The sequence below is a fragment of the Hippocampus bargibanti genome, linkage group LG17, assembly GCF_051943395.1.
Source record: "Hippocampus bargibanti isolate YZ-2025 linkage group LG17, ASM5194339v1, whole genome shotgun sequence".
Taxonomy (NCBI): Eukaryota; Metazoa; Chordata; class Actinopteri; order Syngnathiformes; family Syngnathidae; genus Hippocampus; species Hippocampus bargibanti.
The window spans coordinates 1,003,857-1,018,374 of record NC_142750.1 but is presented as its reverse complement, the minus strand read 5'-3'; the positions used below and the strand labels follow the sequence as shown (position 1 = coordinate 1,018,374).

General features: G+C 40.9%; 1 protein-coding gene across 2 annotated transcripts; it reads left to right on the top strand.

Annotated features, from left to right (window-relative positions):
* On the top strand, positions 1-13,225 carry tlcd4b (TLC domain containing 4b). Of its 2 annotated transcripts, none has more exons than XM_089017872.1 (7): positions 1-347; positions 3,780-3,932; positions 5,609-5,698; positions 7,469-7,527; positions 7,615-7,709; positions 7,863-7,936; positions 9,194-13,225. In XM_089017872.1, the coding sequence occupies exons 2-7, from the start codon at positions 3,787-3,789 to the stop codon at positions 9,531-9,533; spliced, it is 804 nt and encodes a 267-aa protein (XP_088873998.1). In that variant the 5' UTR covers positions 1-347; positions 3,780-3,786; the 3' UTR covers positions 9,534-13,225. The 2 variants fall into 2 exon arrangements, with proteins under 2 accessions (XP_088873998.1, XP_088873999.1); XM_089017873.1 differs by lacking the exon at positions 1-347 and adding an exon at positions 465-1,144.
* Positions 13,226-14,518: the final 1,293 nt, after the last annotated feature.

Sequence of the window (14,518 nt, the reverse complement as noted above, 5' to 3'; positions counted from 1 at the left end):
TTTGTGACGTCACGCTCGGGTCCTGCCTGTCAACAAAATAAAGCGAGTTTTAACTTTCCACGCCGCCCAACTCTCAACTGGAAACGTATTGCACCGAAGAAATAAAAATACAGCGAGTTGCAATGGTGACTGGGATTTATATGCGTGGCACGGGAGGCTTTTAATTTTTTTTTGCTCTTATTTATTTATTTAGTGTGTTTTTTTTCTTCGCCCCTCTCAGTGGGTCGCACGGGCGAGCTTGTAGTTTAGCCGACTTGCTAGCTGTCGTCAAGTTATAAGAAAGTGGACAAGACGGCGGCGAAACGGCAAGCTTCCCGATCTCTGCGGACCTATGCGACGAATCAAAGGTAACGCGGCTTTTAACGTCAAAACGCCAAGACGTGCCAGCACATAAGTGGTTATTTGACGTCAATATTTTGCAAACCCCCCCACCCCCTTGCAAGGTCCGAATCTTCGTTTTTCTTCCGGCTAGCCCGGCGACATGAGAGGGGAGCACACAGCGATTCGAATCTAAAACAACAACTTTATCCGTTTTGATTGTGTTTGCTTTAGCAAGATCTTCCCTTGTTGCAAGTCGTTCCACGCCTTTCCTTTTTCCCGATGGCTTTTCTTCCACGCGCCGTTTTCTAACCGATGCCTGTTTGATGATCTCCACCGACCGCAATGCTTCATGATGCAGTCGCTTCATCTGACCAAGAAAATAATCATCATTAGAAAATAGGCTAAAATGCTAAAATATGCGAATGTGACTGACAGGTGGACTGGGGATTCCGTTCCTTAAAAAAAATACATATTCGACGCGAGGAATAAGATAACGATGAATCGTCATCAATTTCTCGACATTGATCACGTTTGGCAGGCTGATGATTATTTCGAGTGGTCGTCGTCGGCACCGTGAGAGGTTTGGGGGGGTGATGAGACGCCGCCAAGGCTGAGTCGGCGTCTCGATCGCGTGGAGGAAATTCAAACCGCGATTATTATTCACGTCGAGTCGATTTTAGGGCGATTGGCTGACAGCCATGTGGAACAAGGTCAAACGTGGACGTGGGAGCCGATCTTCGATTCGGGCTGTCACAGCCGCAGTGAGGAAGGAGCATCTTCGTTGCTTCCTCCCACGGGGGTTGTGCGAGAAACAGCTTGCCAGGTGAAGAATGCTTACCCCCCCCCCCAACCAACCACCATCGTGAATTATTCACGCGCATGCAGTATCGGATCGTCTCAAGCAGACGACCAGGATCTGGTGTCGGTGTCTTGGCTCCTCACGAGCATTAGGCACGACTGTTTTTGTTGTTTTTTTTTGCTGCATTGGAATAGCTCGATCTAGGGGAGGGGGGGGGGGGGTGCCTCGGGCTCACTGTTGCACTGATGTCATTTAAATGTGATTTTTGTTGTTGTTGTTGGGTGAAAAGGATTTGGTTTGATCCGTTCCTTCTCTTTTTCATTGAGTTTTAACTCATAAAAAGCTCGTCTTAACACTGTGACGAAGACTCGGAACCAGAAAGATTGTCCCTACTGCCGGCAGGGGACGCAGCCATTCATGACAGACGTCTGAATTCTGCAACCTTCTGCCAAGCTATTTATTGAGAGTACATGCACATTTAAGTGATACATTAGTAAAACGTAGTTTTCTCGCTTAGAATACCATACCTCTTGAGTTCTAAGCACAAACAGCTGTAGGCAGTAAAACATTGTGTTTTACATGAACTGATAAATTTGTAACCTGGCTAATGAGCTCTTCCTGTGCAGGAGTTTCAAGTCGTAAATTACTTCTGTGATAAGGAGTTTCCCAAGTCCTAAATTCTGTGCCAGGGCAGAATTTCGCTTTATTTGGGTTTGTTGTTGTTGTTTTCCAGTAGAATAGGACCTTTGAGGCTCTGTGATTTCATAAAATCTGAATTTATTTTACGACTGTGAGAGCGTATTTGACTTCAACATACATTCCATACAAAACTATAGCAGTGAAGCAACTTACGAACAAATTCACCTTACGAACGACCGCTCGGGACGTATGTCGTTCGTAAGTTGAGGAAATCCCTCTTGCTAGTTGACCCTCCAGTAGGACGCGATGCATACCAAAAGGTAATGGCTGCTGGCACGTCATTATCATTAGCTATTTCTTAGCTAGCTGGCTTTCTATCCATTTGAGTTACGTCCGGGTTGAGTGAACGCTGGCGCGTGTGACTGCCGCTGCTCACCCACAGAAAAACTTATTCTGTGACTCTAAAGTGACCTTGAGAGTTTTGAAAGCCGCTAATAAATGAAATGGATGATTATTATTTATCAGCACACAAACAAGAAAAAACAAAACCTGAACAAATTCGGGAATGGCGGTCAACGTCATATTTTCAATTCCCGAATAAATTTGTGAATGGCAGCGAATGAGTTAAAAACAAGGCAATTGCACGATGCTGATCGCCATTGTGGTGTGTATCACGACATCTTTTAATCGGCAGCTTTCTCAACTGAGTAGTTTAAATAGCTGACTTATATAAAGTCTCATGGTTTAATCACGATTGATCAGGTCAGAGTCCGGACTCGCAATGGTCAAGGTATTTCGTAATCGCTGATAAAGACCCGATTGTTGCAAGAAAACAGGCAACGGGCAACATGCTCAACTTTAAAGGACGACCAACACCTCCGGACAAGTTGCGTCCATAATTTGTAAAATGACTTGAAATGACTTCTCCTGAGCGCAATTGACAAAGATTCTACCGCATCTAGCTAGATTTTTTTTACGTTTTAAGACTTGCGCTGAATATTCATGAAGTCTTGTTTTCCAGTTGATGACGATGCCTGACGTGACGTCACGTCAGGAACGCCACTGACCGAGACAGCGACACACAATGCCTTCTGGGTACTTTTTTTCGTCTGAAAACACAGTGTTGATGGGGAAATGAGAAGGAAAACGACATAAATAACGTGATGGTGAATCCTTGTGTGTTGCAGCAAGACTACTATTTGATACTAGATGACACAAATTCCCAGCGGACAAATCAGCCCATTTTCAACGGTGCTTGTGCGCCATTGATACATTGGAGTCCAGATGGCTCCAATTGATACGGAAGTACTTCTTTAATGGATTCCAAACATGTATGCTTTCCTCTTCAGAACTATTTGAATCATATTCATAACTGGATGAGTAACAAGAAAGCATCTTTTTTCCGAATCTGAAGCCATTGTTTTGATTCTGGAGCAAGGCAGTTTGTGACCAATAGTGACATCACGTACAAGGGGGCGGGACTTTCTGAATCTGCCCAGTTCCGAGCTCATTTTGTGGCAGTTTTGGGACACTTTTAAGTCATTTTTATTAGTGTTTCGCATTTGACTAAAAATATCAGCCTGCGTGTTTTTGGTGTTTTAGATGCTAGAAAACCTTTTTCTGATGTCAGTTACGAAACAAAAAAATGGTGTCGCTTGTCCTTTAAACTCCACGATGAAAATCTAATCATGGGATTAGAAGGCCAATCAGTTTAGAACAGTTAGATGTGAGTTTAAGATGCTAATAAGTCCAAAAACAGATTCGATTCCAGGTGGTCCAGATTCTCTACTATACATATCATTCACATTAGTCTGAGATTCAGATATTTTTCGGCCAGCTGAGAAGGCCTAGGAGGCCTTGATGACCCAACACTGCTTACAGGTCCTGGTCTTTGGATTCACGTCCTGTTCCTTGAGGAAGCGAATGGATTTTGCCGTCGCTCGGTTTGGGGGAAGCCTTTCTTGACATTTGGTGTCTCCCTGTCCGTGTCCATCTGTCCGTCCTCTTTGATCGTCTTTAGGTGAGGGATGGAGATGAGAGAGCTGACGGTGGTAGCGGGGAGCTTTGTGGGTTTCCAGCTCCTCTTCTCGGTGGCCAGTCCTTTACTCTCGTCAGCCGTCTCGCCAACTTATGGCTTACTGCCTCCCACCAAGCACACCGAGTGGAACTCCAGGTGAGTGGCGGCAAACCAAACAACGACACCCGTCACTTTTGCGCGTCATACATGTGTCAAGTCCGTCAAAAACGGGGCTTCAACGTCCAGCCGTCCATTTATCAATTGGGCCATATCAACAGTGGAATGAAAGTAGTGATTTTTGGACTTGAGCCCCACTGAAAGCAAATAAGTGTGTTTTGGATGAAACAAGTTGGAGGGCCCCTCTTGACCCCTCCACCAAAGCAAAATGGTTCCATCCAGTCACAAACAGTCAGGGGGGGTGTTCAGTTCAGTCAGTTGGAGCTGCACGACCCCCCCTCCCACCCCTGGCGAGTAATACTATATATATATATATATATATATATATATATATATATATATATATATATATATATAATATATATATATATATATACATACATTTCTTTTAAAAATAGCCCACAACAAGTTACAAAGGCAACAGCGGTGGATGACTGCATAGAGGCCGATCGTTGCATCATGGGAGTGCGTTCAACTTGTTTGTTATGTCAGCACAAGTTAAGGACAAAGACGAAGGCAGTGCCTTCAAAGAAAGGCTTTTTACCACTTAACTCATTGACTGCCAGACGATGTGCAAAAATGTGTCCACTCCAGTGCCAGGGTTGTTGTCATTGTCACTCCAATTCCATTTATTTATTTGTTGGTCTGTTTGTTTATCTAGTTGTTTGTTTATTTAGTTAGTTATTTGTTTATCTTTTTGCCTGTATATTTATCTCTCTATTTGTTGGTGTGTTTCTTCATTTGTATGTTTATTGCCTTCTTTATTTATTTGTGTACTTATTTGTGTGTTTGTTTATGTATTTATTTATTTAGCATTGTGCCTGTTTATTAATTTATTTATTTATTGTTTATGTTTTATTTATTTATTATGTGGTTATTTATTTGTTTGTCTATTTATTTACGCATTTATTTGTTTAACGGTGTGTTTATTTATTTGTATGTTTCCTCTCTTATTTGTTATTTATTTGTGCATTTATTTCTTTGCATATTTATGTGTTTGTTTATCCAGTTATTTGTTTATTTATCTAGTTATTTGTTTATCTTTTTGTCCATTAATTTCTGTATGTATTTATGAATTTGTTTGTTTTTATGTATTTATTATTTCATTATTTATTTATTTGTCTATTTATTTATGCATTGATCTATTTCTTTATGAATTAGTGTGTTTATTTATTTGTATGTTTATTTTATTATTTATTTGCTTATTTATGTATTTATTTTTGTATTTGTTTGCATTTTTATTCTTTTGCTCATTTGCGTGTTTTTAATTTGTTTATTTCTGTTTATTTACCTGTTTGTCTGTTTGTTTATTTCGTTATTTTTTATTTATCTTTTTGCCCGTTTATTTATTTATTCATTTATTTATATTTCATTTATTATTTGGTAATGTATTTGTTTGTCTATATATTTATTTATTTATTAGTGTGTTTATTTTCTTATTAATTTTTTATTTGTCTATTTATTGATGTATTTATCTATTGATTGATTTATTAATTAGGGTGTTTATTTATTTATAAATTTATTTATTTATTTTTGCATTGGGCAGTTTCAGTGCAATAAACAACTTTCATATTTTTTAGTGTGTGTTTGTTTTGTTTTTGTTTGTAATCGATATGCATGTTTGTTTGTTTGTTTGTTTGTTTTTTTGGTGCCAGGTTGGTGTCAACGGTTCACGCTCTGATCGTGGGCTTATTTTGCGTGTACATCCTGTGCTTCGATGAGGCGGTCAACTCCAACCCCGTCTGGTAAGATCCACCAAGAGACCCTTTCGGATGAGTGATTGGCGCGTTCACGATATCCGAATCAGAAAAGCTTTATTCGTCCCACAATGGGGACATTTGCAGTCCACAGCAGCAATTTGAAAGGGGGATGAAAGGATAGAAAACAAGATATTCTAAGCGTAGTCAAATAAAAATGTCAACTGTATACTTACTGTGAATGGGCAAAACCGTTTCATAAAAAAACTGTCAATCGGGGGTCTCAAGCTCCGGTCCTTAAGGGCCGCACTCCTCCATGTTTTCCAAGTCTCCCTGTTGCAACGCACCTGTTGCAACACAGCCTCGGGTGCGTTGCAACAGGGAGACTTGGAAAACATGTCGGACTACTTCCCTCGAGGAGCGGAGTTTGACACCCCTGATGTACATAGTGCCAGTATCAAGTAAGTCATATTGATACATATAGCTGTATTACATCAACCGACATTTACAGTACAAGTGTCAAGTGTCCAGTTTTTTTTAAATATTTGAAATTATGAAAAAGAAAAACACCTCTTACGTTTGTCTGAGAGCGCCATTACAATTCGCTATTCCTTCCTAGCACCGTTTTCTGCTACGTCGCCTTATTTCGCTGTTCCTCCCTTTAACCCCCCCCCCCCCCCCCCCCCCCCCGCATTTGAGTCTTAGCAACAAGGCTCCTTTTCATCATAGCAAGCTAATCTTCTGCGCTAGGGTTTTTCGTGCCCCCCCTGCCCGCCCCCCCACCCCGTTAGCGGCCTTGTCCGTCTGGGTGTCGGTTGCAACACCCGTGCATCTCTCCTGTCAAATCAATGCGACGCACCTCCTTCTCCCTTATTGTCCCTCCGTTGGCCTCAGTCGGTGTGCCTCAAGGGTGAGAAAAGAAATTGGGTGAGATGGGGGTCGGGGGGGGGGGCAAAAAGGGGAAGCTAGTTGCATCTGCTCTTCTACTGAGAACCAAAGTCATTGAGTTTAATTCCTTTCACGAGGTGACCAAAAGCTGATTTTTTTGGGGGGGATTTTGCGTCATTTCGACATCGTCTGTGACTTTTGAACAATCTCCTTGCAACATTTCATCACTGTAAGCAATAATCCGTCAGCCAATCCGGATTTTGTTGGGCAATTTGAATACAAAAGTGGTTGTTGTTTCGCCCGCAACAAAACAAACTCGGATAGGGGGGAAAAAAAACTAATCGGACCAAGTCTGCGGACCTCGTAGTCCTGACGCCTTTATTTCTTCAGGGGGGGAGTCCATGCTAGAACGAGTCCATGCTAATCTAGCCCTTTGCTACACGACACCTGACCGTGACTGCCACCGGGATCGGGTGACTTTGTTGTTATTTTGGACACAGGCTGTTTGCAAGGACGCCCAAGGGTCATCGTCGGGTCATCGCCGTTGGCGATGATGCAGATATTTACATTTAAAAAATATATATTTGAAAGGAAATGGAGCATCTCTGCTTTATGCTGCTTTATTAATTTTATTATTTATTGTTTTATTCATGGTATTATTGTTTTATGTATTGTTTTTATTGTAAAGTGTCCTTGGGTGTTCAGAAAGTAAATTAAATGTATTATTATTATTATTATTATTATTATTATTATTATTATTATTATTATGGTATACTCATTTTTTGAAGTATAGATAAGACAATTATTTTGGAATCATTTTAATGGAAGTTATGATTGGTTTCAAGTGTACAAATGTTTATTATTATTATTATTATTATTATTATTATTATTATTATTATTATTATTATTATTATTATTGTCGTCCCACAGGGGGGACCCAAATCTGGTCAAATTAAATGTGGCCATAACGTGCGGCTACCTAATTTACGGTGAGTTAACAAAACATACAAACGATTTTTTTGGCTATTTTGTCGGCACCACCAAAATGTCTGACTTTGTTGTTGTTTTTTTTTCAGATTTATTGCTGCTTGCGTGTCATTGGAGCACAATGGGGGACCGCTTTTTTGTCTGTCACCACTTGGCGGCGCTCTACGCCTATGGATATGTGTTGGTGAGGCCCTTTCATTGATTGATTTATTTTAATTCATTCAAATGTGACTCATCGCACTCACTTTGTGATGAATTCTACTTTGAAATCATTTTTCTGTATTTATATATTTTTTTATTTGTATTTATAATGCTCGGTTTCTTGGGGTGATTTCAGACGCGGGGTGTGCTGCCCTACTTTGCCAACTTCCGTCTCATTTCTGAACTCTCCACACCTTTTGTGAATCAAAGGTATAGTATCGTCTTTAACTCATTCACTGCCATTCACTAATTGATTCGAGAATTGAAAATATGACGGAGAGCGCCATTCCACAATTTGTTCGTTTTTTTTTTTTTTTTTTTTTTTCATGCTTGGGTGCCGATAACGTGCTGGCCACGGCCTCTGGAAATGTTTTTCCTTTTTTTTTTGATAATTTAGAAAATCAGCATTTTAGATTTTTTTTTTTTAATTTACAGCATCCCCATTTTTAGTATTTTTTCATGTAGAATATTGCCTTTTTAGAAATAAAAAAAAATCGCTGTTTTACAATATAAAAATCATAAAATTGTTAGATTTTTTTGATAACTTAGAAAATGGCCATATTATAAAAAAAAAAAAAAATTGAAAATCGCCATTTTAGAATTTTTCTTTTAAAATATCGAAAATGGACATTTCAGGAAAAAAATAAAGAAATTGAAATTCACCATTTTAGAATATAAAAATAATGAAAATCACCATTTTAGATTTTTTTCTAATTTAGACAATTTCCATATTAGAAAAATTACAAAAAATTGAAAATTGCCATTTTACATTTTTTAATGTAGAAAATTGACATTTTGGAAATTAAAAAAAACATTTAAATTCATCATTTTAGAATATACAAATAATGAAAATCACCGTTTTAGATTTTTTTTTATAATTTGGAAAATGGCCATATTTGGAAAAATTAAAAACAAAAATTGAAAATCGCCATTTTAGAATTTTTTTGAAAATGTAGAAAATGGACATTTTAGAAATAAAAAAATGAACTTTGAAATTCATCAATTTAGAATAAAAAAGTAATGAAAATCGCCATTTTTAATTTTTTTTAAATGTAGAAAATGGACATTTTAGAAATATAAAAAATTGAAAATTGAAAGTCGCAATTTTAGAATATGAAAATAATGAAAATCACCATTGTTGATTTTTTTTAAATTAGAACATCCCCATTTTATACTTTTTTAAAATAAAAAATGCCCTTTTAGAAATAAAAATAAATGAAATTCGCCATTTTAGAATATAAAATGACCACAGGCAGCTAAAAGCGCTACTGCCCAATGCGGGCCGGACATGCTTGATTTTTATGACTGAGACTGCGGGCCGGAAGAAAATGAACCAGGGGCCACATTCGGCCCACGGGCCACATTTTGGACATTTGGTGTCCAGGCAAACATTTAGTTGTTGTTTTGTCCCCAAAATGAATGTTTTTTTGTCGTTGCACTTTTGGCCTATCGTTGTTGTCCTTGCAGGTGGTTCTTCGAAGCATTAAAATACCCGCGCTCCAACCGGCTGGTGATGGTCAACGGCGTGGCCATGACGGTGGTCTTTTTCCTGGTCCGAATCGCCGTGATGCCTTCGTACTGGGCCAGCGTCTTTGCCACGTTCGGCACGGAGGACTTTGAGCGCTTGGGCTCGGGGGCCCAAGTGGCCTGGATCAGCTCCTGCGTGGCTTTGGATATCTTGAACACCGTTTGGATGTTTAAGATCACGCGAGGTTGCTACAAAGTACTGGCCGCATCCAAAACGCCCATGGAGGCGTCCGAGCGCTCGGACATGAAGAAGAAGCACGCTAACAACCACGCCGATTGAAAGTTAAACAGGTGGGTCCTCAAACTCAGCCCTTGAACTTCCTCACGTTGGCCAGTAGAGGGGGCTGGCTCCAAGTCCTCAAGTTCCCCACCCGGTAGAGGAGACCCAGAGGGGTGCGCTCAATCGGGCACGGCGGGCCTGCTCAACGACGACGCTAGTTTTCATAGCGGGCAAGTTAGCATATTCAGTGTTGCGTTTTGTTGCGGGTGACGAGACCTTTTTTTCACCCCCCCCCGTTCGTGGCTTTTTATTCGCTTCCTCTCGTCCAACCGTCCATTTTTGAGGCCTTCGCTAGTCCGAGTAATGCGCCCATTTTCAATAGCATCAAGGCCTTCGCTAGTCCCAGTAAGTGAGCCCATAACATCATTTGCCTCACTTGATTGGGTTTCACTGTCCACAAATATGATTTTATTTCATTTTGATAACCGCCTTGCCCCCATTGATATCTTGGGTGATATCTCCAGTGTTATTATTATTATTATTATTTGGCTCTTTTATTGATTGATTGATTGTTTTCAATTTCACCAAGCAATATGTCATCTTTATAATCCTCTTTATAACTCATTCACTGCCATTCCTGAATTGAATTGATTCGGGTATTGAAAAGCGTGACGTGCAGCGCCATTCCCCAATTTGTTTGGGTTTTGGTTTTTCTTGCCGATAAAGCGCCGGTCAGACCTCTAGCAATGTTCATCCCCGGCATTTGCAGCCGCTCCCATTTCAAGCTCAGATAACTCCAGAACCATATAACTTAGGAATTAACTATTCTCCTGATGAAAAAGGTTTCTTACGCTGTATTGAATGTTGATGTCATCCTAAAAGTCAATATTCTGTGGGTCTCATCAGCATAACTAAGCCTACGTGGTCGAAGAAGTCTGTTGTAAGAACAATCCAAATTAACCCCCACCCCACCATGGCGATTTAGTGAAGATATCTACATATATCTTCACTAAATCGCCTTGGTGGGGTGAGGTTTAATATGGATCATATATAGGGCCAAAACTACCAGCACATTTTAGTTCGCTGACAGAGCCTCTTGGATGAGAAGCGAAACGTGCGACACCTTCAAAGAAGTACAGATGACTGCTGAAGAAACCTTTTCATCGATTTATGTAGTCCTAAACCTCAATATTCTGTAGGTTCAAGTGACAATAACAAAATCCCTGGCACTGAAGTAGACACATTTTTTTGCACATTGTCTGGCAGTGAATGAGTTAAAAAGCAAACGTTTCAAATTGAAAATGTCATTTTTTTGAATGTATCTCCTGAATCCGAACCAAACTTCCATCGCAGCGTTGCGACCGGAATTCATCCACCGCAATACTGAAAGTTCTGTTGGAATATTCCGGAAGCCTTTTCAATGTTCACGTAAGGTGGAAATGAGGCAGCGGTTGCATTTCTCTGATGCCTTTGAGCAAATGTCACCTTTTGCTCTTGAACATCGTCAATGCATGCAAGTCGAACTCTTTTTCTACTCCCCCCTCCCTCCCAGGCATGTGTTTTAGCTACGCGCACGCTAGCTATCCACTTGCTCAACTCATCCACGATTGTGAGCGCCGCCCACCCCTTAGCATGAGCGTAGCAAGATAACGGGCGGGCATGGGAGTCGTCTGCATGTTTCCTTTTCCACGATGTATTTCTCAGTAGACGGACATGTTTAAAAAAAATGTACAGGTTACATCCGACTTATGACCAGCTCGACTTACGACCACCTGTACTTAAAACCACGACCTCCAGACCTTATTTTAAAAAAAATTAATTCTACGCCTGGCAACGCGTATGACAATTTTGGCCAGCCAGCATGTCACGCGCTCGAACAGCAATCGACCGTGTGATGGTACCAGAGGGGAGGGGGGGAGTTTGCAAGTCATTTAGCTTCTGAGTCTCTATTCAACATTTTGAATGGATTTCGACTTGCGACCATTCCGAATTATGGCCATTTCGACTTACGACCACCCGTACCTACGACCACGACGTCCAGGCCCTATTTAAAAAAAATAATAATTATACGCCTGGCACCGCAACGCGCTATCAGGTCGGCAACGCGTACAACAATTTTGGCCAGCCAGCATGTCACACACTCGAACAGCAATCGACCGCGTGATGGAACCAGAAAGGGGGAGGGGGGGGGGTTGCAAGTAATTTAGCTTCTGAGTCTCTATTCAACATTTTGAATGGATTTCGACTTACGACCATTTCGACTTACGGCCATTTCAACTTACAACCGTTTGGTCTGAACGGAACTCGGTCGTAAATCGGATGTTACCTGTATAGGAAATAGCGAGCGAGCGAAAAGCACACTCCCCGCGGAGCAATAAACTCTTGACCTCCTGGATTTCTGTCCGTCACCGCAGAGGAGAGGCCGACACATCAGGTGCCTTTTTAGCGAAAACAACGGACTGGGCCGTTTTTTTTGTTTTTTTTTTTTTTTTTTTTTTTTTTTTTTAATGTAAGCATGAGCTTTCGAACGCCAATAATCCTCTGATATGATTGTCATTGATGTAAACGTCCGTATTCCGTGCGTATTCGCCACGCATACTGTATATTTTTTATAATATGCCTGCACAAGCATTCCTCCGGCCAAGTATTAATCCAATCCAAAGACGATCAAAGGAGGCTTGCCACGTGATTGTTCTTTTCGGACCCCCCCCCCAAGTGAGGCCGCGTCTCCATGAATGTTGTCACGGAAACGGAACTCGCAATATCCGGAGCCATGAGGAACGAAATGCAGATTTTATTTTGGCGGGGTGACATTTTTCAAGGGGGATAACGAAACGTTAGGATGGCGTTAGCCTCCTCAAAGCTGTGAATCAACTCGAATGGAACCGGGAAGGACCACCAAAGGCCAGCGTTTCCCCGAGGTCGCTCGGACACGTGAGGCACGCTGGGATTTTTGGGGGGCTGCCGCACAAAGTCAAAATGAAAGCCGATCGGCTTGTCAATGGACTGGATTGGTGGAACTGTCGTCAGGGTTTCTTCACGTTCCTTTTTTTTGGGGTTTTAATTTTTTTTTTTTGTGATGACAAATAGCTGCAAACGTGCTTGATGGCACACGTTAGGAAAAAAAAAGTGTTTCCAGAAGGCTGCGTAAGATGTGAAGTGTGTTTCCTGTTTTATCAGGTTTGAAAACCACTTTGCCTTTATTGTTTTTTTCTTCTTTTTTTGTTTGTGTCCTTTTGCTTTGAAGACAACAAGGTACAGTTTGGATAAAAAAAAAAAGCCGTTTTGCCGTTTGGCTCCTGAAATTGTGTTAAGATGGCGCATGCTTTGTAGACGCTTGTTTATCATTGTTTTGATGTTCACGTCGAATGACTTGAATGGAGATTTGTACGAACCTCCGGAATGATCCATCATCCTATAAGTGGAAATATCACAGACCAATCAATTGAACACTTGGAATGATTTTTCTTGTGTTCCATCGCCTTTTTTTTAATTGAATGTTTTCTTTTCGACTTTGGTTTTATGCTTTCCTCCAGATTTTTTCTTTGTTTGTTTTGTTTTGTTTTGTTTTTTTCGGGGTTGGGAGGGTGAGCCAGCCTCGACCACGCAGAGATTTAATTTTTAGGAATCGATTTCTCTCTGACGTGATCTATGATGGTTGTAATCATCTGAAAATAACCATAAAACATGAGATTTACTTGAAAATGCTCTTCGATAAATTTGAAGACCAAAATAAAATAGCTGCTGACGTCTTTGATTGTCGCTCGACGTTCTTCTTCGTCTTTATGTCAAACGTAAATGTAACTCATTCACAAATTGATTCGGGAATTGAAAAGATGACATATATATATATATATATATCCCTACTGTCCAGAGGTGGTGGTGCCAGACCTCTGCTATGATAGGTCCCTGCTCCAAGGTTGGAGGGAGCAGAGGACTATTCCCTGAGGACGTGGTCTAAGAAGTCTGTTGTAAGAACGATCCAAATTAAACCTCACCCCACCATGGCGATTTAGTGAAGATATATATATATACATATAGGGCCCAAACTACCAGCAAATTTTTGTTCCGCTGACGAAGCCTCTTGGATGAGAAGCCAAACGTCCGACACCTTCAAAAGAAGTATAGATGACGGCTGAAGAATCCTTTTCATCCATTGATGTAGTCCTAAAAGTCAATATTCTGTAGGTCCTGGAATTCGAGTGACAATGACAAAAACCCTGGCACTGCTTTGGACACTTTTTTTTGCACAGACAGTGAATGAGTTAATTTGATTTGTCTGATTATGGATCCACCGCTACATTTTTGCTTGTGTGTCTTCACATCCAGGTATTGCTTGGTGTTCCTGTGGCTGCACAGTTTCGTAGTGAGGGGGTTCGAGGGGGGGTGGGGGGTTCCTCATTTCATCTCTGGTTACTGTACGTGACCATGTTTGGTAAAACCGCTCGCACAGAATTGTTAGCGAGCCCCTTAAGGTCGCTGGAAGCTTTGGCGTGCGCAAACAGCCGAGATGGCCTCGATCTACGGAGGCTCCCCCTTCCGGAATGTTCATCGGCCAGCTTTTTCTTTTCAATGCGATGCTATGGTGGCCCTTTGATGTTTTTTCATGTCACGGACCGGTTGAGACAAGTCCATGCTCTTTTTTACGAGCTGTCTAGCTAGCTAGCCATTTGCTATCTATTAGCTAGCTATCTAGCTGACTATATATGAGCTATCTAGATAGCTATTGGTTATCTATCTGCCTCGCGCACTCACAGAAAAACCTATCAGCTAGCTAACTAGCTAGCTATTATCTGTCTAGCTTTCTATCTTTGTGAATTACTTCCGGGTTGAGTGAATGCTAGCTGGCTAACTATTACCTATATATTAGCTAGCTTGCTAGCCTTGCTCGACCTCGCCCTGGAGATAGATGTCTTTTGGCAGGAGACCATCCCATCTTGCGAGGGGGTGGGGGAAGGCAAAAATAACGTGACCTCACGAGGTCTTTCTAAAATGGCCATTTTCTACATTTTTAAAATCTAAAATTATGGTTCAATTTTTTTTTT

What these genes read in the sequence shown, in the direction of transcription:
- tlcd4b (XM_089017872.1), top strand. Translation starts at nt 3,787, where the DNA reads ATGGAGATGAGAGAGCTGACGGTGGTAGCGGGGAGCTTTGTGGGTTTC. An exon ending in CACACCGAGTGGAACTCCAG is followed by an intron (nt 3,933 to 5,608) that starts GTGAGTGGCGGC and finishes TTTTGGTGCCAG; the next exon opens with GTTGGTGTCAACGGTTCACG. An exon ending in ACGCCTATGGATATGTGTTG is followed by an intron (nt 7,710 to 7,862) that starts GTGAGGCCCTTT and finishes GGGTGATTTCAG; the next exon opens with ACGCGGGGTGTGCTGCCCTA.